We start from the raw sequence: 20,514 nt of genomic DNA on the forward strand, positions 1-20,514 counted from the left end.
CGACTGGCCGTGCGGGACCCGGTGACATCCATGGTGACATCCATGGTGACATCCATCCTCTGTCCCCGTGCGATGCTCGGGGACGCTCTCCCACCTCCCCGAGGCAGCAGCGCGGCTCCTCTCACCCTCCAGGCCGGCAGAAGGGCTGCAGGGGGATTATATTTAGAAGAAGAGGAAGAGAGGCGGTGATAAGGCGGCCCCCGTTATCTCCCCGCGTGCCGAGCTCCAGCGCCGGGACCGGGACATGATTTGGGCAGAAGCCGCGGGCGGGCGGGCGGGAGCGCGGAGAACAGCCCGGCATTGTCCCTCCCGTCCCTGGTGCAATTAACTGGAAAACAAGGCGAGGAAAAACAAGCCAAGAGCCGGGCCAGCGGGCAGTGCCCGGCTCTGCGGGACCAGCCCGTGCCCGCATCCCGGTCCCGCCGGGCTTTGGGCTGCGGGAGCCGCACCGCGCTCGGCATCGCTCCGTCCCCACGAGCCGGAGGGAGCAGCGGCTCTGCCCTCCCGCTGCTGGGAGCGCTCCGAGCTGCTCTGCCGACCACCAGCCCCGCGGCCCGGGAGGGTTTGGCGGAGCTGGGAGCGGCCGGGAGCGGTGCGAGGCCGGTGGCGATGCCGCGGAGGAGGAACGGCCGCTGCCCGCTTTGCCGGGGGCACCGGGGGTAGGAAGTGGCTCGGTGGGAGGAGCTGTGGCCTTGAACTCATCCGTCCGCACCCGCCGGGGTCGAGCTCGGCGAGCGGGAGGTGCCGGCACAAGACCCTTGCCCGGGTGCCGCCGCTTTACCGGGAGCCGCGCTCGCCGTCCCGGGCCGGGGCCATGGAGAGGCGGCTCCTGCCCGGCGAGAAGAGGCGGCTCAGCGCCTGCCTGGTGTGCCGCATGTGCTGCATCGGTCAGTACCCCCTGCCCGGGGACTCGGGCTCCATCCGTCCCCAGCGGACAGCGGAGTGGGGAAGGGACGCGACAGCGCGGCTCTGGAGGGGTCTGGTGAAGGAAAATCCCTAAAAACAAAAGTGGGAGCGACACGGCTTCCTACGGCTGGCAGCGGCAGCTCCGAGGCTCTTGCGAGCCGTGCCAGGGCTGGAGCCTGGCGGGGTGGGAAGTGAGGGTGGATGTGGGTCAGTCCTGGGGTGGTTTTGGGCACCTGGTTCCGTGCCGTGGCCTGGGGACGGAGTGGGACCCAGGGAGGTGACGCTGGTGTCACCCCGTGCCACGTGTTCGCGGCGCTCTCCGAGGGGGAAGCCGCAGGGTGGGTGAGGAAGAGGAAGAACCGTTGGGTGGTGCTTTCCAGTCTGCGTGGATGGAGACATGGGGAGGTTTTCCCCCGCGTCCCTGGGGCTCTGCAGGGACCCCCAGCGATCCCCCCATCCCAGGAGGGGGTTCTGGGGCTGTCCTGGGGAGCTTGGCCTGGGAGATGCTGGGTTTTTTTTTTCCTTTTTCTCGATTTTTGACTTAAAACCAAAGCAAGGGGTGCTGCTGTCTGGCAGACCCTGATGTCAGAGATGTGTTTGGATGAGCAAGGCTCATCCTTCCCTGAAATATCCATGGGGTCCTCTGGGCTGGAGATGCTGTGCTCGGAGTTGTGTGCCGTGGGTTGGTGCTGGGGATCTCTCTGTGCTCCAAGGTGATGTTGTTAAATCCTGCCTGGGGAGCTGAGTGGGACCCCCCTGCCCTGTGGGACCATCTCCTTTCACCTGTTTACCCGTGTTTTTCCTCTGGTATCATTTTTTTCCCGGAGCAAAAAGCCTGCCCAGAGCTCTCTCATCGCTGCTTGGCATCACCACAAATCTCCCATCCCGTCCCCTGCCACCCCTGGGGATGGCACCCACATTGTCACCCTGTCCTGGCAGCACTCAGAGCTCCCAGTGTCCGGCCAGGGCTGAGCTGTGGGACAGAAATAAACATTAAATCCTGGCAATCCAATGAACCAAAAATACAGGGGCAGAATAAGCTGCTAATTGCACACCCAGCCAGGACCTGTTACGGGACATCTGGGGGTTTATGTAACACCCTAAAGCCTTCCAGGAGTGGGCAGGAGAGGGGGACACCCTCCTAAAATCGTTCAACCCCCCTGTGCTGCCTCTGGGGGAGGTGGGGAGGCACAGGGGGGATGAATTCTGTGCTGCCGGTTGTACCTATCCCAGTCATCCACGCTGCTTTCCTGAAGTATCCTTATTCCCAGGCGGAAAAGAAAGGTGTGTTTTGTTCTGACTGGCATTTCCCTGCCCAGGGGGCATGCTGGAGCCGCGTGAACGGCCCCATCCCGCAGCATTCCCTGAATAAGCTGCCTCTGTTCCCTGCTGGCACCGCCGGCGATCCCTCTGTCTCTTCCCCTCATTTCAAAGTCGTTTGAGTTTCTGCATGAGAACCACCGACCAAGAGCTGCCTTTGTCTCCTTTTGACAGATGAACGGGACAGAGTCCAAAAGAAAACCTTCACTAAATGGGTCAATAAACACTTGATGAAGGTAAGAGTCACGGATTTTGTTATAAAGGCACTGAAATGACCCTCTCTGTGTCTGTTGTAGCTCAGGACTGGCAGATAAATGCCTTTTTTAGGGTTTAAAGTTTGTTTTTAATGCCAGCACTGTTTGTTTTGAGTGCTTATATGAGTCAGAGCAAAGCAGGATGTGCTGGAAATGTGCTGGAGCCTTTGGAGGGCACTGTAGCATCACCACAGAGCCCTTGACTTGCCTTTCCCTCCTGGGCACCTGATCCTTGCTTAACATGAGGTTTCTGCATCCTGGAGGAAAGGAGGGGATCCTGAACCCCCCTCTCATCCCCTTGCCAGGAAAAAAGAGCCATTTTTGTCCTTTGAAGGATGCTCCAGGATGGAGACAAGATCCAAAGTTTGTTAAGCAGGATTAACGTGGCACCACGAGGTGCCTCCTGCTTTCTTGGTTAATGCTGGGGGGGGGATTTAATTAATTCTCCATTTGCCAAAAAGAAAAAAAAAAGAGGAAAAAAATGGTTTGAGCACTAGGTGTCCCAGCTGTGTTTTCTTGCCAGCTTTGCAAAGCTCTGTGCCAAGCTTTTGGCTGCTTCCTAAACCTTGCAGAGGAGGGGAAAACAGAGAAAAATCTTGAGGCTGCTAGGGGAAAATATCCAGGGATTCCCAAGTGGGTAAAAGCCCAGGACAAGCTCTGGGTGTTGGGGGAAGAGAGGCTGCACCTGGTGCCCGTGGAAAGCTGCTGTGCTGCCAGGTGGGAGCTGTGTTTTGGGAGGAATGTGAGAAGTTAAATTCAGGGGATTAACTGAGTCTGTGGGGTTACCTGGGCTGCAGATGGTGTCACAGTGGGATTTGGTGGGTGAAATTGGCAGCAGCTTCTGCCAGGCCCGTTGGGAAGGGGGAGGCTGCTTTCCCTGGTCATGATTTTGCTTTTCCTGGTGATGATTTTGCTTTCCCTGCTGATGATTTTGCTTTCCCTGGTGATGATTTTGCTTTCCCTGGTCATGATTTTACTTTTCCTGCTCATGATCTTGCTTTCCCTGCTGGTGATTTTGCTTTCCCTAGTGATGATTTTGCTTTCCCTGGTCATGATTTTGCTTTCCCTGGTGATGATTTTGCTTTCCTTGCTGGTGATTTTGCTTTCCCTGGTGATGATTTTGCTTTTCCCGGTTATAATTTTGCTTTTCCTGCTCATGATTTTGCTTTCCCTGCTGGTGATTTTGCTTTCCCTGCTGATGATTTTGCTTTCCCTGCTGGTGATTTTGGCATCACTGATGGCTTTTCCCCTCCCCAGGTGCGCAAGCACATCAATGACCTCTATGAAGACCTGAGGGATGGTCACAACCTCATCTCCCTCCTGGAAGTGCTGTCAGGAGTGAAGCTGGTGAGTCCCCAGGGCTGGGCAGGGATTCTGGAGTCCCCCTAAACCCTCTCCATCCTCTCCCTGCTCCCCTTCACCCCCAGCCATCAGCTGTCTTTTCTCACCCCCTGGTTTCAGTTTCAAATATCTGTCATTGTTTATTTTATTATCTTGAATATTATTATTTACTGTTATATTTATCACTGTATTTTTTATTTATTTATTTGTACTCAGACCCCTGTTCCCCAGGCTGGTCTCTCACCTGATTATGGTGCCTTGGGTAAAGCCCTCTTCTTGCCAAGTTTTACACACCTTCACCTTCCAGATGTGGCTCCATATTTAAAATCATGGAAAACAGCAGAATTTGACCAAAAACTGCTTCTGTGGCAGCGTGCCCAGCAGTTTATCTCAGATGTGACACTCCTGCCTCGTGCTCAGCTCCTGGGTTTGTAGCAGCCATTGGTGCCTGGAGCGTCGTGGAGTTCCCCCTCCTTCCTCCTCCTCCTCCTCTTCCCTCTCTGACTGACACACTCCCTCAGCTCGGGGAAGATCCCCATTGCCGTGGCACAGCAGGAATTATTTTAGTTTCCCCCAAAAATAGGATCTGGGCAAAGATCTCCTACGTCCCTCCGCACCCTCCGGAGACGCCAAATCCGATTTTGCGGGGGCTGCAAACTTGGATCACTCCACTTGTGATCCAGACAGCTTCCTGCTCCTCAGCTTCCAAAATCAGGAGGGAATTCCACTGTTGGAACCCAGGGCGTGCTGGAGACCCAGCCACCTTCACCCCATGCTGTCGCTGTCTTTTTATTTTTTGTTTCTCCTCGTGCCTGGCTGTTTCTCCCGTTGCTGTCTTTTATTTTTATTTTTCCTTCCTCCTCGTGCCTGGGTGTCACATTTTGGTTTCCATTCTGTGTCCCTGCCGTGCCACCCTCCCCGTGCTCCTTAGCCTGTAGAGCCAGCAGCTCAGTGGAGCCTTCGCCTGGTGACAGCGCCGGCCTGGTGCCGTGCGAGCAGCGAGGAGGAGGAAGATGATGATGATGAAGAAGTAGGTCGAGCCTGCCCCTGCCACAGCAGCAGCTCCCTGGCAGTGCCACCAGATCATCCAGTGCCATCCCAGCGGGGTTTGGGAGAGAAGCCAGCCCTGGGTGCTCTGCTGGAGCAGGAATGTGTTCCCAGGCTCTGGATTGTCTGTGTGTGCACTGCAGGGCCAGCCTGCAGGCAGGGCATGCCACCCACCTGCTGTGACAGCATGTGTCCCCTCCACGGGGCGGGAGGGGACAGCCACGGGTCCCCCACGCTGCTCGGGGCCGTGTGAGGGCTGCACACCTGGCACTGCATGGACAGGCTCTGGGCACGGGCACCTCTGGGATCCTGCATGGGACTGGGGTGGGAGCGAGCACAGCACGGCCCCAGCTGAGGGTCAGACCCCAGAATGTGCCCAGGTGTGTTTTTCAGCCCTTGTGCTCGGGGTGACAATGCCCTTGTGCAATGTCACCTCCCTGGAGTGGGCTCTAGCACCTTCCTGATGGTCCCCTGCAGCCCAGGAGGTGTTCCTCTTGGCAGGGACAGCTCTTCTCCTTGGCAGGGGCAGAATTTCCCTTGCAGGGGCAGATTTTCCCCTTGCAGGGACAGCTTTACCCCTTGCAGGGGCAGATTTTCCCCTTGTAGGAGCAGATTTCCCCTTGCAGGAGCAGATTTCCCCTTGCAGGGACAGCTTTACCCCTTGCAGGGGCAGATTTTCCCCTTGTAGGGGCAGATTTCCCCTTGCAGGGACAGCTTTACCCCTTGCAGGGGCAGATTTTCCCCTTGCAGGGGCAGATTTTCCCTTGGCAGGGACAGCTTTACCCCTTGCAAGGACAGCTTTACCCCTTGGCAGGGGCAGATTTCCCCTTGGCAGGGGCAGATTTTCCCCTTTCAGGGACAGCTTTACCCCTTTCAGGGGCAGATTTTCCCTTTGCAGGGGCAGATTTCCCCTTGCAGGGGCAGATTTTCCCCTTGCAGGGACAGCTTTACCCCTTGCAGGGACAGATTTACCCCTTTCAGGGGCAGATTTTCCCTTGCAGGGGCAGATTTCCCCTTGCAGGGGCAGATTTTCCCCTTGTAGGGGCAGATTTCCCCTTGCAGGGGCAGATTTTCCCTTACAGGGGCAGATTTTCCCCTTGCAGGAGCAGATTTTCCCCTTGCAGGGGCAGATTTTCCCCTTGCAGGGGCAGATTTTCCCTTTGCAGGGGCAGATTTCCCCTTGCAGGGGCAGATTTTCCCCTTGCAGGGACAGCTTTACCCCTTGCAGGGGCAGATTTCCCCTTGTAGGGGCAGATTTTCCCTTGTAGGGGCAGATTTTCCCCTTGTAGGGGCAGATTTTCCCCTTGCAGGGGCAGATTTTCCCCTTGCAGGAGCAGATTTCCCCTTGCAGGGACAGCTTTACCCCTTGCAGGGGCAGATTTTCCCTTTTAGGGGCAGATTTTCCCCTTGTAGGGACAGCTTTACCCCTTGCAGGGGCAGATTTCCCCTTGTAGGGGCAGATTTTCCCCTTGGCAGGGGCAGATTTTCCCTTGTAGGGGCAGATTTTCCCCTTGCAGGGGCAGATTTTCCCTTTGCAGGGGCAGATTTCCCCTTGCAGGGGCAGATTTTCCCCTTGCAGGGACAGCTTTACCCCTTGCAGGGACAGCTTTACCCCTTGCAGGGACAGCTTTACCCCTTGCAGGGGCAGATTTCCCCTTGTAGGGGCAGATTTTCCCCTTGGCAGGGGCAGATTTTCCCTTGTAGGGGCAGATTTTCCCCTTGTAGGGGCAGATTTTCCCCTTGCAGGGGCAGATTTTCCCCTTGCAGGAGCAGATTTTCCCCTTACAGGGGCAGATTTTCCCCTTGGCAGGGGCAGATTTTCCCCTTGTAGGAGCAGATTTCCCCTTGTAGGGACAGCTTTACCCCTTGCAGGGGCAGATTTCCCCTTGTAGGGGCAGATTTTCCCCTTGGCAGGGGCAGATTTTCCCTTGTAGGGGCAGATTTTCCCCTTGCAGGGGCAGATTTTCCCCTTGCAGGGGCAGATTTTCCCTTTGCAGGGGCAGATTTCCCCTTGCAGGGGCAGATTTTCCCCTTGCAGGGGCAGATTTCCCCTTGTAGGGGCAGATTTTCCCTTGTAGGGGCAGATTTTCCCCTTGTAGGGGCAGATTTTCCCCTTGCAGGGGCAGATTTTCCCCTTGCAGGAGCAGATTTTCCCCTTACAGGGGCAGATTTTCCCCTTGGCAGGGGCAGATTTTCCCCTTGTAGGAGCAGATTTCCCCTTGCAGGGGCAGATTTACCCCTTGCAGGGGCAGATTTTCCCCTTGCAAAGACAACTCTTCCTTGCTGGGACAGCTGTCCCCTTCAGGCTGGAGCAGGAAGGTGGCTCGGAGCACTTGGGGTGTCCCAGCAGTTCAGAACATGCCTGTGGGGTGTGTCCCCCCACCACGGTTGGGATGAGATGGTCTTTAAGGTCCTTTCCAACCCAGAGCTCCTGTGACTCCATGAACATCCTGGTGATTCCTTATCTCGAGGCTGGGATTTGGTTTTGGGTTTTGTTCCTCCCGTTCCTGCTGATTCAAAGCCTCCCATCCCCTTTCCCTGGCCGTGGCTCAGCTGATGGAAACCTCTGGAAATCCCTCAACTCCAGCAGAGCTGGGCAAGGCCCAGGGTGTCTCCTGTGGCTCTTCCCAAGGGATTCAGAGGTACCTGGAGCAGCAGCCCCTGCCAGGTGTGAGAAGAGCTGGAGGGGCTGGTGCTGAGTCAGGGTTCCTCTGCCATCAGTGGGGACCTGCAGTCCCGAGTCCCCCTGTCCCGAGTCCCCCTGTCCTGAGTCCCCCTGTCCCGAGTCCCCCTGTCCTGCCTCTGCTTCCACCTGGACAAACTGGACTCTGTACCTGAGTCCACCTCTTTTGCTGAACCCTCTTCCCAGCTTGTCTGGCTGTCCATGAGCTGGGCAAGATCCTTCCCTGGGATCTCAGAGGTTGAGCCAGGCCTGCACACAGACCCTCAGGGCCTCAGCAGAGGTCTGGATCTCAGCATCTTCCCACCTCCATCTCCCAGCAGGGCATTTTAACCTTCTTCCAGCAGGATTGTGCATAGCAGTGACTTTATTTACTCCACAACAAGGTAGAGCAGGACGTGTGGGGGGCACAGGGGGTCACAGCAGCACGCTGACAGCTCCCAGGGGGGTCACAGTGCATGTGGGGGTGCTGCCAGCCCAGCCCCACAAGCAGCCTGACCTAAAAGTTCTGCCTGTGTCTTGCAGCCACGTGAGAAGGGGCGGATGCGCTTCCACCGCCTGCAGAACGTGCAGATTGCCCTGGATTTCCTGAAGCAGCGACAGGTGAGGGCTGATAAAAGCTCACCCAGCAGAGCTGGGTGGTTTTGTGCATCCTTTGTCTTGTCTGAGGCTTTGGGAGGAGTGGAGAAGCAGCCTGTGCTGGGGTGTGCCCGTCGCTGTGGCGCTGATGGAGGATGGATTGCAGGGGGATTTGCCCTGTGGGTGTTGTGCCTCTGGAAACCAGCCCTGCACACAAAAACCACTGGGAAAAAGGGGCTTGACCCCAGCTCTGAGAAGGGGTTGGCAAATGTCACTTCTGCACCCCAAAAAGGCTCCCCTGGGGCTCCCTGGCAGATCCCTGCTGTGGGGATGGGTGGCTGTGGCACATCTGTCCTTCCCACCAACTTTTGGGGGGATGTGGCAGCTGGCTCTGCCCAGCCCACACAGCCCTGACCTCGGGGCTGGCACTCCTCTGGATCTCAGCATGGATTTATTATCCCTCAGTTTTTGGAGGACAGGCTCTCTCCAGCAGGCTTTTGGGAGCTGCAGAGCCCTGGGCAGATCCTGCCTGGAGGAATGGGATGCATCCCAAGACTTGTTGGCTGTGCAGGTGGAACCCCCTCAGCCCCAGGGGCTGGCTGTCCTGTTCTGCCTGTTGGGTCAGGTTCTCCCCACCGTGATGCTCCCAGATATGCCAAGGTGATGATGATGATGATGATAAATAGTACCAGTTCATGCTGAAGCAGAGACTTTTCTCCCTCGTTGCTGGCCTGAGGGCATGGAATAAATTTGAGCACATTCCCTACTCCAGGGAGGGCGAGCTGCTTCCAGCCCCCCTCCTCCTCCTCCTCAGCTTCTTGATAGAGACATTTTGCCAAGGGCTCTGGGGAACTTGTTTCTCCACTTGGATGAAACAGCTTTTTCCTTTGAAGTGTGGTGGCCTTGCTGGGATCTTACCCCAGCCACTCCTGCCAGGGAATGATCCCTGGGGTCCCGTGGAGTGCTGGGGAGAGGGGACTCCCCCAGGGGAGGAGTGAGGGTGTTCCTGCCTTCATTAGAGCTTGGTTTGGAGCCCAGGCTGGAGTTAAAGCTTGGTCATCCCCTTTTTGCCCACTCTCTGTGGTCTGTAGCTGTTCAATTATGCACCAGTGCTCAGGGCTTCGGGGATGCTGCTCTGTGAGCTGAAGTAAAGCCATTAAGTGCTGGGAAAGCACTTCTGGATGGAGAGTGCTGGAAACATGGAAAAATCCTCCCCGAGCCAGGAGATGAGGTGGCACCTCTGCCTCTTTGGGAAGCACTGGGATCTTCCTGTGTGCCCGTGGTGGCCCTGGGGTGACCTGACACCCCAAGCTCTCAGGGTGAGGCTGATGGGAAACTTTACCCCCGTTTGCCTTTTTTTCCAGGTGAAACTGGTGAATATCCGCAATGATGACATCACAGATGGCAACCCCAAGCTCACCCTGGGGCTCATCTGGACCATCATCCTCCACTTCCAGGTAGGACACGAGGTTTCCTTGCCATGGATGTGGGGTGGGCGTCAGGAGCGCGTTGTCCCTCCGGGGCAGTGGAATCCTTGTTTTTCTGCATTTTCCATGGAGATGGCAGCACATGGATGGGTCTGGAGGTTCGTGGCAGTGTCATGGAGACCACGCTGGGAGAACAGGAGCAGCCCCCCCATGTCATTTGCATAATGAAATCATTAATGATGGGTTGTGTGCCGTGGCCTCCCGGGGTTGTTGGCCGTGGCTGTTTGCTCAGCTGGAGTCTCTGGAGGAGAAGAGCAAATTTGGAAGGGGCCACAGGCTGCTATCCCAAGGCACTCCTGGCCCTTTGGGTGGTCGGTGCAGCCACAGGACTTTGCACTGGGATGGAATGTGTCAGCTGGGTGACAGCACAGGCATGGGAGAAGTGCCCTGACCTGGGACTGTCTCCAGCAATTGTGTGCTAGAATTGCTGTTGGAAAAGCGAGTTTTGGGTCTTTAGTAGCTTCAAATGATTCAATTGTAGCTCTGATGGCTTCAGGGGGGTGACGTGTGGCCATCAGTGAGTTGGCATTTGGGGTTTGCTGGGCAGTGCTGCTGTCAGCAGCTCGTTGGCCGTGTGGCATCAGCTCTGTGGGCCCGAGCCTGTGGGATCTGCTGTATCCCAGCTCCCTGCCTTGTCCCTGCTGGCATCTTCCAGACAGGACTAGTGCTGGCTGCGAGACTCTTCAGGAAGATTGCACTGGAAGATTGTATTTTTTGGAGGCTGGGCAGTGCCTCAGGGAGAGGCTTTTGGGGGCAGCCTGGGGCTGAGCTGGGTGTAAGGCTGCTGACGAGGCTCTTCCCAGGCTTTGGCCCTGGGAAGCAGCCGGGGTTGAGCGGGCTCTGGGTGCTGATGAGTCACTGTCATCTCTGTGGGGCCCTGGCTGTGGCATCTGGTCCCCACTGTCCTTGTGGTCAACCAGCCCTGGTGCATCTTCTGTTGCAGGAGAGGGACATCAGGAGGTCCTGGCTCCCCTGCATGCCTGGCTGGGAGGGGACACTGCCACCCTGACGTGGGGGACAGGGTGGGTGACACGGGAGCGGGGCGGGTGCTGGCGAGCCTGCTCGTGCTGCTCCCGCTGCACTAACGGGATTTTTTCTGGGGTTGTAGCTCCATTGTGAACCTCTTAATCTCCCTCAGTGTCCCAGTGCTGCTGCCTGGGGGCAGGCGGCCGGGAGAGCCCCAGAGAGGTTTGGGGTGGGATGGTGCTGGTGTGGAGCTCAGGCTCTGCCAGCTCCGGTGTGGTGATGGTGAGGGGGGTGCCCCGGTGCCCTGGGGGCTCTTCCCAGTGTTCTGGGAGCTCTTGTGGTCACTGGTTTCCCTTAGTCATCTTCTGGATTGCTTGCTGTTGAGCGTTTCCTCGTTGAGCATTTCCTCATTGAATGTTTCCCTGCTTCCAGGGGCTGAGCTCAGTCCCCCCCATCTTTATGCCCCCTACTCCCCAATTTTTGTCTCACCCCCACTTTTGGTGCATGTTACCCTACCCTGGTCCCTCTGAGCTGGCAGGCAGAGTTGGGGTGCTCCATGCTCCTCAAACCTCTGCCCTGGGAGGCGTTTGGGGCAGGAGCCACAGGACAGAGGCAGGACTGGGGTCGGACTGGGCTGGGCAGCATCACGCTCCCGTTCCTGCCGGGACCCTCTGGCTGCAGCTCCCTGGAGCGATGCTGGGTCCCCAGGGCACTCTGTGCCCATCTGTGCCCCAAACTGGGTGAGCCTGGCAGCAGCGTGAGCACATGAGTTGGGCTTTTGGGGCTCCCGGAATTAAGAATTAAGAATTAAGGAGCAAACCTTCCGAACTGGAGAGAAGCAGCCCTGCGGAGCCGGCTGGCGAGCATGCAGAGTCACTCTGACTCCTCCCTGCTTTTTTTTTTTTTCCCCTCCCATTTCTCTCCCACCCCTTCCTTTATTCTACCTTTGCCAACCTTCCTTAGGTTTTGTGTTTTATCCCCGTCTTCCCCACCCTCTCCCACTCCCCTCCTCGCTCCGCTGCCTGATTCCTGCTCCCTGTTTGTGTTGGCAAGGGCCGTGCTCCAATTACCTCATATTTGGAGAGAAGGACGCCGCAGCCAATCCCCGCTCCCTCTGCTTTTAGGTCAAGTGATTTCTGAACTGCAGTGAGATGCTTTGAATTTGTCTTCTCGCAGCGCCCAGGCTGTAAGATGGCTGTCTGGAGCGGCGGCGGTGGCGGCAGGGCTGGCGGGAGGGGACGGCGACAAGGGGCAGTCGGCGGAGCGCTGCGCGCCGGGCGTTTGATCCGATGAAGCCCGGGTTGGGATTTATTCGGGAGCCGGCGACTCGCTCAGCTGCGTTCCTGCCGGCAGCGAGCAGGAGGAGATGGGGAATTCGCTGGGCTGCGTTAAAGAGCAGAAGGAAAAAGCTGTGGGGAAGGCACCGCTGTCTCCCAAAAAAAGGGTGCGCTTCAAACGGAGGCGGAGAGGGAAGAGGAGAGCGATGCCGGAGGCAGCCCCGCAGGAGGAGCCCCCGGCGCTGGAGGTGGCCGAGGATGAGGAGGCGCCCAAGTCGAAGGCAGCCCCTGGGCAGGAGGGAGGAGAGGAGCCCTCCGGCAGCCGGCCCCGCGGCGGGGACCCCGATCCGGCGGCGCTGCCCCCCGGCATCATCGTGCAGGTGAAGGAGCGCTTCCAGGGGGAGGTGCAGAAAGCGCGCCTGGTGCTGGAGCCGCAGCGGCCGGGTGTGGCGGGAGCTTCCCGGGAGGAAGGCACCACCGTCATCGCCCGCCTGCTGGAGAACCCGGCCGAGAAGGACTGCGAGAAGGCGGTGAGCCGGCTGGTCGAGCTGCAGAGGAGCGGCAGCTGCCGGGCCGTGCTGCTGCCGCTGCGCGCAGGGACCGATGGCCGTGCCGGGGCACTCCTGTCCCCGGCCAGCGCCGCGTCCGGCCGGGAGCCAGCGGCCAGGCGGGAGCCGGAGGCCGGCAGCGCCCTGGATGCCTGGGGGAAAGGAGGCAGCGACGATCCCAGCTCCAGCGCCGCCTGGACCTGCTCCTCCGCAGCAGAGCCGGGCACCGTGTCCGAGCTGTCTACGCCGTCCCCTATGGTGGATCAGCTGGAAAACCCCAGCGCGGGGAGAAGCTCGGGGTTGCCGTCGTCGTCTGGGGCCGGGGAGGGAGATGGTCACGGGCTGCCGGCTTCCCGCAGCCCCTCCTCCTTCAGCGGCAGCGCAGCCCGGAGCTCCTCGGGGTACGGCAGCGACCGGCCGGCCAAGGGCACAGGAGCTGGTGGGACCACGGTGTCACCCTCTGATGGTGGCCTCAGGCTCGCTGTGGAGGGCCGGGCTTGCAGGGGGAGCTCGGGGACAGCCGGAGCAATGGTCAGTGTGTGAGTGTGCCCAAGCCCCTTTTCCGGAGCGGGGTGGGGGGACCCCGAATCCTGGTGGCTCCTGGGCATGGTGATTTCGGCAAGGGGCAGCCTCGTGCTGAGCACGGGTGGCAGGGTGCTGGGGAAGAAAGCTCCTGAGGCTTTTCCCCTGCAGCATCTCCACTGGGAAAGTATCCCTTGAGGACTGAGCTGTTCTGTCCCCTGCTCCTGGCACAGGCAGGCTGGGAGTGACAGCCCCTGGATCCAGTGGGTGCGGCTGGTGGCTGCTGTCACCACTGCCACTCGTGCCCTCAGGGTGTGAATTTGGGGTGTTCCCTTCCTGCTGCCTGTGCAGGAGGGATGGCAGCAGGATGAACATGGAGACGTGGGGGCTCTGCCTGCTCTGAGGGGTCTCCAGGAGGAACAGGAGCGGATGGTGCTGTGTTTCAGAGCCTGTTGCTGTTTGCTGGTCACTCTTTTGGGGTGACAGCATGGACAGAGGTGCCCTTGGGTCTGGTCAAGCTGTGAATGCCCCAGGACCAGTGTGTGGTTCAAGGGGCTGTGGTCCTGATGCCTTTGCCAGGTTGGGACCACTGTCACAGCCACCATGTGGCCTTCAGCATCCTGCCACCGGTTGCTTGATGCACAAAGCTGATGCTGGAAGGGTTTGGCCCCAAGTCCTGCGAGTTTCCACTCTCTTTTCTTGCTGGTGCCTCCCCTAAATCTTTGTCCTGTCACAGACATGTGAAGAAAGGAGGGTGGAGCTGGTGCCGCACCCTGCACCTCCATAAGCACATCTCTAGGAGAGTTTCCTTCAAGGATGCTCTCCGGGACCAGGCCCAGTGGCTGGAGAACCCCAGTGCTGTGTCAGGGATTAAAAATAAAGGATTTATCAGATCTGGGTGCTGTGAGTGCTCCTGGATGGGCAGCACTGCTGGAGAGCCCGGGTGGGGCACAGCTGGTGGGTGGGTTCACAGAAGGGTTCATTCCCCTCTTAATTAAGAGCCATCAGGTAATTAATAAAGGGGTGCTGAGCAGAGGGAGCTGTGTGGGCCCTCCCCTGCTCCCTGCAGGCGTGGAGGGTCCCATCCTGCATCCTGCTGCTCACCCAGCACATCATCCCATCCATCCCAGCTCCCGCCAGGTGCCCGCTCCCGACATCCCTGGGGAAAGGCAGCCCCGGGGCTGGAGGAGTTAAAGGCAGCTCCGGCAGTGTGGCAGCAGCTGACAAAGAGCAGTTTCATGTGTGATGAGCGTGTCAGGCTGGAGAGGGAGGTGAGCTGCAGCATACCAATGACACCGGCAGCACCCGCCCGCCGCCGGAGAGACGCTAATCCCGCAGGTCCCTGTCTCCTGCCTGCTAAGGGATGTCTGACAGCCAGGACCTGAGCGCTGCCAGCACCCAGCTGAGGGTGCTTTGGGGATGGATTTGGGTGTTTTCAGGGCTGGGTGCTGGCACACCTGCTCCCTGCAGTGCTGGGAGGAGGAATCCGGCGAGCAAACAGCCTGCCTCGGTTGCCTTTCCGTGGGCACCCTGGACAATCCGAGTGGCTCCCGTCCTCCCCTTTGTCCTCTCCTTAATTAAGGGGAGGTAATTGTACTAACTGGGGAGCTGGAGAGGGGAGGGTGAGGAGGAAGCCGTGCCAATCAGGAATATGCTGGCATGCGGGGACACGTGCGTGGTGTCACGTGCCAGTCTGGGATTCGCAGCCAGCCCTGTCTGAGGGGTCCGTGACTGTCGCTGTCTTTTGTTGGGAACTGGGTCACAGCACCCCCTGCCACCAGCACCCCCTGGCACCAGCCAGGCAGAGGGGGGATGTCACATCTTTCTCCTCATCCTTCCCTTTCCCCCCAGCGTGGAGCTGCTCCATGGCTGGAGGTCAGACACCTCCTCTCCAAGTGTTTTCCTGCTTCTTAAGTTGGTATTTCTTACAACAGGGTGCTCCAGGTGGAGCTCCCCTGCCACACCTGCAGCCCCAACAAGAGATATTGGTGGTGGTCCCTTCTCCTTGCCCACCCTGGGTGCTGCTGGGTGGCAGTGACTGTTCCTGGGGGAGCTCTGGGTGTCTGAGGTGCTGGGGCTCCTGGTGGTGCCTGCTGGGCAGGGGCAGTGAGGGTACAGGAGGGTGCACGGCGTGTCTGGAGCAGGGAGAGGCAGGAAGGGGCCTGTCTGGAGCCTCCTCTCTGCAGGACAGTGTGTTCCCAGTGAGGTGTGTCCCTGTCTGTGGGGACAGGGATGGTGCAGAGGGAGCGGCCCTGGTGCTTGTTGGAGCTGGGGTTTGGAGCTGTCAGCTCATGTCCTGGCTGGGCTGGGCTGTGGGGCCAGGCAGACCCTGGTGGCCCTGTGAAATGGGGTTAGAAAATGTCTGGCTCTGCCTGCTTGGATCTCCAGCCTGCCCAAACAGGTCCTGTGAGCCCTTCCCAAGTTCCTTGGCCACGGGGTCCCCTTTCCCCACAGTGACCACGAGTTGCCTCCTGCCCTTTCTGGTAGCCAGGCCTGGGGCAAATTCACAGAATTTGGAGGTTTCCCTGCTCCTGCATCCTCCCATGGCTGTGCTGCTTCCTTTCAGATCTCTGACATCTACATCAGTGGGGAGCTGGGGGACATGTCAGCCAAGGAGAAGCTCCTGCTGTGGACACAGAAGGTGACAGCAGGTTACATCGGGTTGAAGTGCACCAACTTCTCCTCCTGCTGGAGCGATGGCAAGATGTTCAACGCCCTCATCCACAGATACAGGTGGGCAGGGAGCAGCACTGGGAGTGTCATGAGGGTGGGAGGAAGGATGAGGGTCTCCCAGGGGTCTCTGCCCACCACTATGGTCAGTGATGGAGTGCTTGGAGATGCTTGGAGTGCTTGGAGATGTGGCAGGGAGCAATGTCTTTTTACCTGGAGTTCTCTCTTCTGCCAGGTGGCTGTGGGAGGGGGGATGCTTGGAATGAGCAAAGCATACATCAGGTTACAGAAAAAAATCTTAATGAGGCTGGGAAGAGAGGCAGAAATGAAAAGCTTTAAAACTCTTGAGTGCTGCAGTGCTGCCCTTTTGCTCTCCATGAACAGCAGCACTTCCATCCATGCTTTTATCCAAGGACCTTGGAGGTCTCCCAAGCAGCAGTTAATCCTCTCTTGATTCCTTCTTCCCTAGCTGGCACCAAGAGGTTTTTCTTTGCAGCCTGAACCCCCTTCCCAAGGGGATGAGACAGGGAAGTCCTGCAGCCCAGTCCCCTTGGAGAGCCCCCACCCTGGGACAGGAGCTCAGACCAACCCTGGGAGCCACCCATGGCAGTGATGCCCACCCAGCATGCTCTGCCCTGGCCACCTGGGGCTGGCTGTGACTCTGGGGTGTGTCTTGCAGGCCAGATCTGGTGGACATGGAGAGGGTGCAGATCCAGAGTAACCGGGAGAACCTGGAGCAGGCCTTCGAGATCGCCGAGCGCCTGGGGGTCACACGGCTGCTGGATGCTGAAGGTGGGTGCCCAGGGCACCAGACCAGTGCAGGGACATGCCAGCCTCTCTTCCCACTCCCTTTCCTCACTGCCTTTCTGCTTCCCTCCTGCCAGACGTGGACGTTCCCTCTCCAGATGAGAAATCTGTCATCACTTACGTGTCTTCGATCTACGATGCCTTTCCCAAAGTCCCCGAGGGAGGAGAAGGGATCAGCGCCATCGTAAGCACTGCTGAGGGCTGGGAGGCTGGGACAGCCTTTTGGGAGGCAGCTGGGGTTGTGGGCAGGGTTTGGGAGAGGGTCTGTTCCCTGTGGAAGAGGGATGAGGAGAGGGAGGGAGACCCCATTATGGTGTCTGTAAGGCCACAGCGCTGCCCAGGCTCTGTAGGAAAAAAGCTGAGGAGGATCCTCCTGGGATGGCATCACAGCAGGGAGGCCCTGGCACATGGATCCACCCTGTAGCTTGTCTGTGGCACCTCCAGCAGTGCTTGCAAAGACACTCTCACCCCACAGGAGGTGGATTCGAGGTGGCTGGAGTACCAGACCCGTGTGGAGTCCCTCATCTCGTGGATCAAGCAGCACACGATACTCATGTCAGACAAATCCTTCCCCCAGAACCCTGTAGAGCTAAAGGTAGGTCCTGGACGAGGTCTGTCCTCGGTGTGTCCTGTGTCCAGTGCTGAGGGATGGGTGGTGGCACTCCCCAGGGTGGTTCCTGATGAGCTTTTCTCCTCCCAGGCACTTTATAACCAGTACATACACTTCAAAGAAACTGAGATCCCAGCAAAAGAGCAGGAAAAAGGACAGATAGAGGAGCTCTACAAACTGCTAGAGGTAAGGATCATGCTGGCTGCCCAGAGGCTGGTAGCTGGGAATGCTGTGCTTTTTTAGCAAGACTGAGCTGTGCTCAGTTCAGGTTTATTTTGGAGAGGAGAAGTGGGAACACCCCTCGGGATAAACGAGGCAGCGCACTGCAGGGGCGGAGGCAGAGCCCCTCTTCCCTCCCTGGAATCCCCAGGCAGCTCCTGGCAGAGGTGGGAAATGCCATTCTGCTGATGTTTCCCCCAGGTTTGGATTGAATTTGGACGCATCAAGCTGCCCCAGGGCTACCACCCCAACGATGTGGAGGAGGAGTGGGGCAAGCTCATCATTGAGATGCTGGAGCGCGAGAAGCTCCTGCGGCCGGCCGTGGAGAGGTGGGTGCTGTGCCCCTGGCAGGGACATCCCCTGCTCCTCATCTTCCAAAACCCCTCTCTCACCTCCCTCTGTCATTCCAGGCTGGAATTGCTGCTACAAATCGCTAACAAAATCCAGAATGGTGCTCTGAGCTGTGAAGAAAAGCTCACCCTGGCGAAGAACACGCTGCAGGCTGTGAGTGGGGAGTGGGGTTTGCCCCTCCTGATTTTATTGATTTATTTGTTTTCCTACTCTTGTTTGGTACCCATCTCCTCTCCTCTCTTCTGCCTGGCGTGGTGGGTTCCCCCTGGAACATTTTCCTTTTTTTTCTGCCCTTGAGCCTGTCCCAGAGGTGCTGTAGGGGTGGTGGCAGATATTTGGTGATCCACAGGTCACCTTGAGGGCAGGGGGATGGGGAATGGTCTTGTCTCTGGGAACACAGCAAGAGGGGCTGGACATCTGCAGAGGTGCTGGTGTGGAGGAGAACAGCACTTCTGGAACAGCTTCTCAGGAGGAAAAACTCCTAAGGAAAGGATTTTTTATAGAACATGTTGGTGACAGAGAGGAGATCTCTCCTCCACGTTGGGGGAAAAAGAAAGGAAGGGGAGAAGGATGTAACATGGGGTGGTGGCAGGAGGTGCCCTGTGACTCTCAGCCCCATCTGAGGGCTGAGGGGCTCGTCCCTGAGTGTCCCCTGTCCCCTCAGGATGCTGCTCACCTGGAGTCGGGCCAGCCGGTGCAGCACGAGGCCGACGTGGTGGCGTTCCTGCAGGAGAGCGAGGGGCTCATCCGCCAGCTCCAGGTGGATGTGCAGATCCTCCGGGACGAGAACTACTACCAGCTGGAGGAGCTGGTGTTCAGGTGGGCGTGAGGAGCTTCCTCAGGGGCTGCACATCCCCTCTGGGTGTGTGCTCGCCGATTGTCGTGGTGTTGTGAGGGTCCCCAGGATGAGAATTGGCTCCCAGGTTTTCAAAAGGCTGAGTTGTTATTTTATGATATTTTCTATTCTATTCTATTCTATTCTATTCTATTCTATTCTATGAAAATGATATATTAAAACTATACTAAAGAAAGAGGATACAGAGAGATGAGAATCAACTCCCAAGTTTTCAGAAGACTGAGTTGTTATTTTATGATATATTCTATTCTAATCTGTTCTATTCTATTCTATTCTATGAAAATGATATACTCAAACTATACTAAAGAAAGAGAAAGGATACAGAGAGATGAGAATTGACTCCCAAGTTTTCAGAAGGCTGAGTTGTTATTATATATTCTATTCTATTCTATTCTATGAAAATGATATACTAAAACTATACTAAAGAAAGAGGATACAGAGAGATGAGAATCGACTCCCAAGTTTTCAGAAGGCTGAGTTGTTATTTTATGATATTTTCTGTTCTATTCTGTTCTGTTCTATTATATTCTATTCTATGAAAATGAAAATGATATACTAAAACTATACTAAAGAAAGAGAAAGGATACAGAGAGATGAGAATTGACTCCCAAGTTTTCAGAAGGCTGATTTGTTATTTTAATGTATTTTCTATTCTATTCTATTCTATGAAAATGATATACTCAAACTATACTAAAGAAGGAGAAAGGATACAGAGAGCTGAGAATCGACCCCCAATTTTTCAGAAGGCTGAGCTGTTATTTTATGATATTTTCTATTCTATTCTGTTCTATTCTATTGTATTCTATGAAAATGATATATTAAAACTATACTAAAGAAAGAGGATACAGAGAGATGAGAATTGACTCCCAAGTTTTCAGAAGGCTGATTTGTTATTTTATGATATTATATTAAAATAAAGTGATATACTAAAACTATGCTAAAGAAAGAGAAAGGAGACATCAGAAGGTTAGACAAGAATGATAATAAAAACCTGTGACTGACTCAGCTGGACTGGGATTGGTTATTAATTAAAAACAATTCACATGAAACCAATCAAAGATGCACTTGTTGGTAAGCACCCCCCAGACCACATTCTAAGGAAAAAGAGAATTATTGTTTACATTTTTTTTCCTGAGGCTTCTCAGGTTCTCAGGAGGAAAATCCTGGCAAAGGGATTTTTCAGAAAATATCCTGGTGACACATATGTCCATCTCCTTACTCCTCGAGCCAGGTTTCATAGCTCTTGGAGATCTATTTCACACCCAAGATAGCTCAGCTGCCTTAGAAGGCATAAAATCAGCAGGATGGCTTCTGTGGCAGTGTTGGAAACAGAAAAGTTTTATTAAAAGGCAAAATGACAAAACTATTTACAGGGAAAAACCCAGCCAGGTGGGAAAGGTTCTTGCTCTTGGTAAAACTCCTCACAAAAGCCATTAGTTTCTTTGTTCTCTTCTTTTTCTAGTAAATTGCTCAGGCAATTTTTTGCCTCCTGTCCAATTGGCCATCCTGAAGTTTGAGGTGAAGTCCCCCAGGTCCTATGAGGTGCCTTTGAGAAACTTCTGGGTTTTTTTTTCCTTCCTAAGGAGACAAAGGAGAGTTTTGTCACTCCGTGACACATTCCCATCCTTACCCACTCCTTGCTTGCCTCCCCAGGATCATGAGGCTGCAGGACGAGCTGGTGACGCTGAGGTTGGAGTGCACCAACCTCTACAGGAAGGGTCACTTCTCCACCCTGGAGCTGGTGCCCACCTCCACGCTGAGCACGACCCACCTGAAGGGCGAGTCCCTGACCAAGGGGCTCCACACCTCCTCGGCCTCCTGGTTCCGCAAGCCCATGACCAGGACAGAGCTGGTGGCCATCTCCTCCTCTGAAGATGAAGGCAGCCTCCGCTTCGTCTACGAGCTGCTGGCCTGGGTGGAGGAGATGCAGGTGAGGAGATGCTGGGCCAAACCTCCTGCCTGTGCTCAGGCTGATGTGGGAAGCTGCCCCAGGCCTTTTCCTGCCCTTATCTGTGAATAGCTGCTTTTGGTGGTTTGATGTTTTTGGAGATCTGAGGCTTCTGTCTGGAGCTGG

The 20,514-nt window shown here is 56.5% G+C and overlaps 1 protein-coding gene across 12 annotated transcripts in view; it reads left to right on the forward strand.

Annotated features, from left to right (window-relative positions):
• The window catches only part of MACF1 (microtubule actin crosslinking factor 1), a 144,346-nt gene that overhangs the window by 30,815 nt on the left and 93,017 nt on the right, over nt 1-20,514 (forward strand). For 11 of the 12 annotated variants that reach the window (XM_059868557.1, XM_059868560.1, XM_059868559.1 and 8 more), the window contains exons 2-14: nt 2,401-2,462; nt 3,738-3,827; nt 8,074-8,151; nt 9,492-9,584; nt 15,494-15,660; nt 16,277-16,389; nt 16,482-16,588; nt 16,880-16,999; nt 17,105-17,200; nt 17,435-17,562; nt 17,644-17,737; nt 18,249-18,403; nt 20,094-20,370. In XM_059868557.1, coding sequence (XP_059724540.1) covers nt 2,401-2,462; nt 3,738-3,827; nt 8,074-8,151; nt 9,492-9,584; nt 15,494-15,660; nt 16,277-16,389; nt 16,482-16,588; nt 16,880-16,999; nt 17,105-17,200; nt 17,435-17,562; nt 17,644-17,737; nt 18,249-18,403; nt 20,094-20,370 — 1,580 coding nt within the window. Of the gene's footprint in view, nt 1-715; nt 888-2,400; nt 2,463-3,737; nt 3,828-8,073; nt 8,152-9,491; nt 9,585-15,493; nt 15,661-16,276; nt 16,390-16,481; nt 16,589-16,879; nt 17,000-17,104; nt 17,201-17,434; nt 17,563-17,643; nt 17,738-18,248; nt 18,404-20,093; nt 20,371-20,514 lie in introns of those variants that run through there. The other variant, XM_059868564.1, reaches the window with a different exon arrangement.

This window comes from Haemorhous mexicanus, chromosome 27 (assembly GCF_027477595.1).
Source record: "Haemorhous mexicanus isolate bHaeMex1 chromosome 27, bHaeMex1.pri, whole genome shotgun sequence".
NCBI lineage: Eukaryota > Metazoa > Chordata > Aves > Passeriformes > Fringillidae > Haemorhous > Haemorhous mexicanus.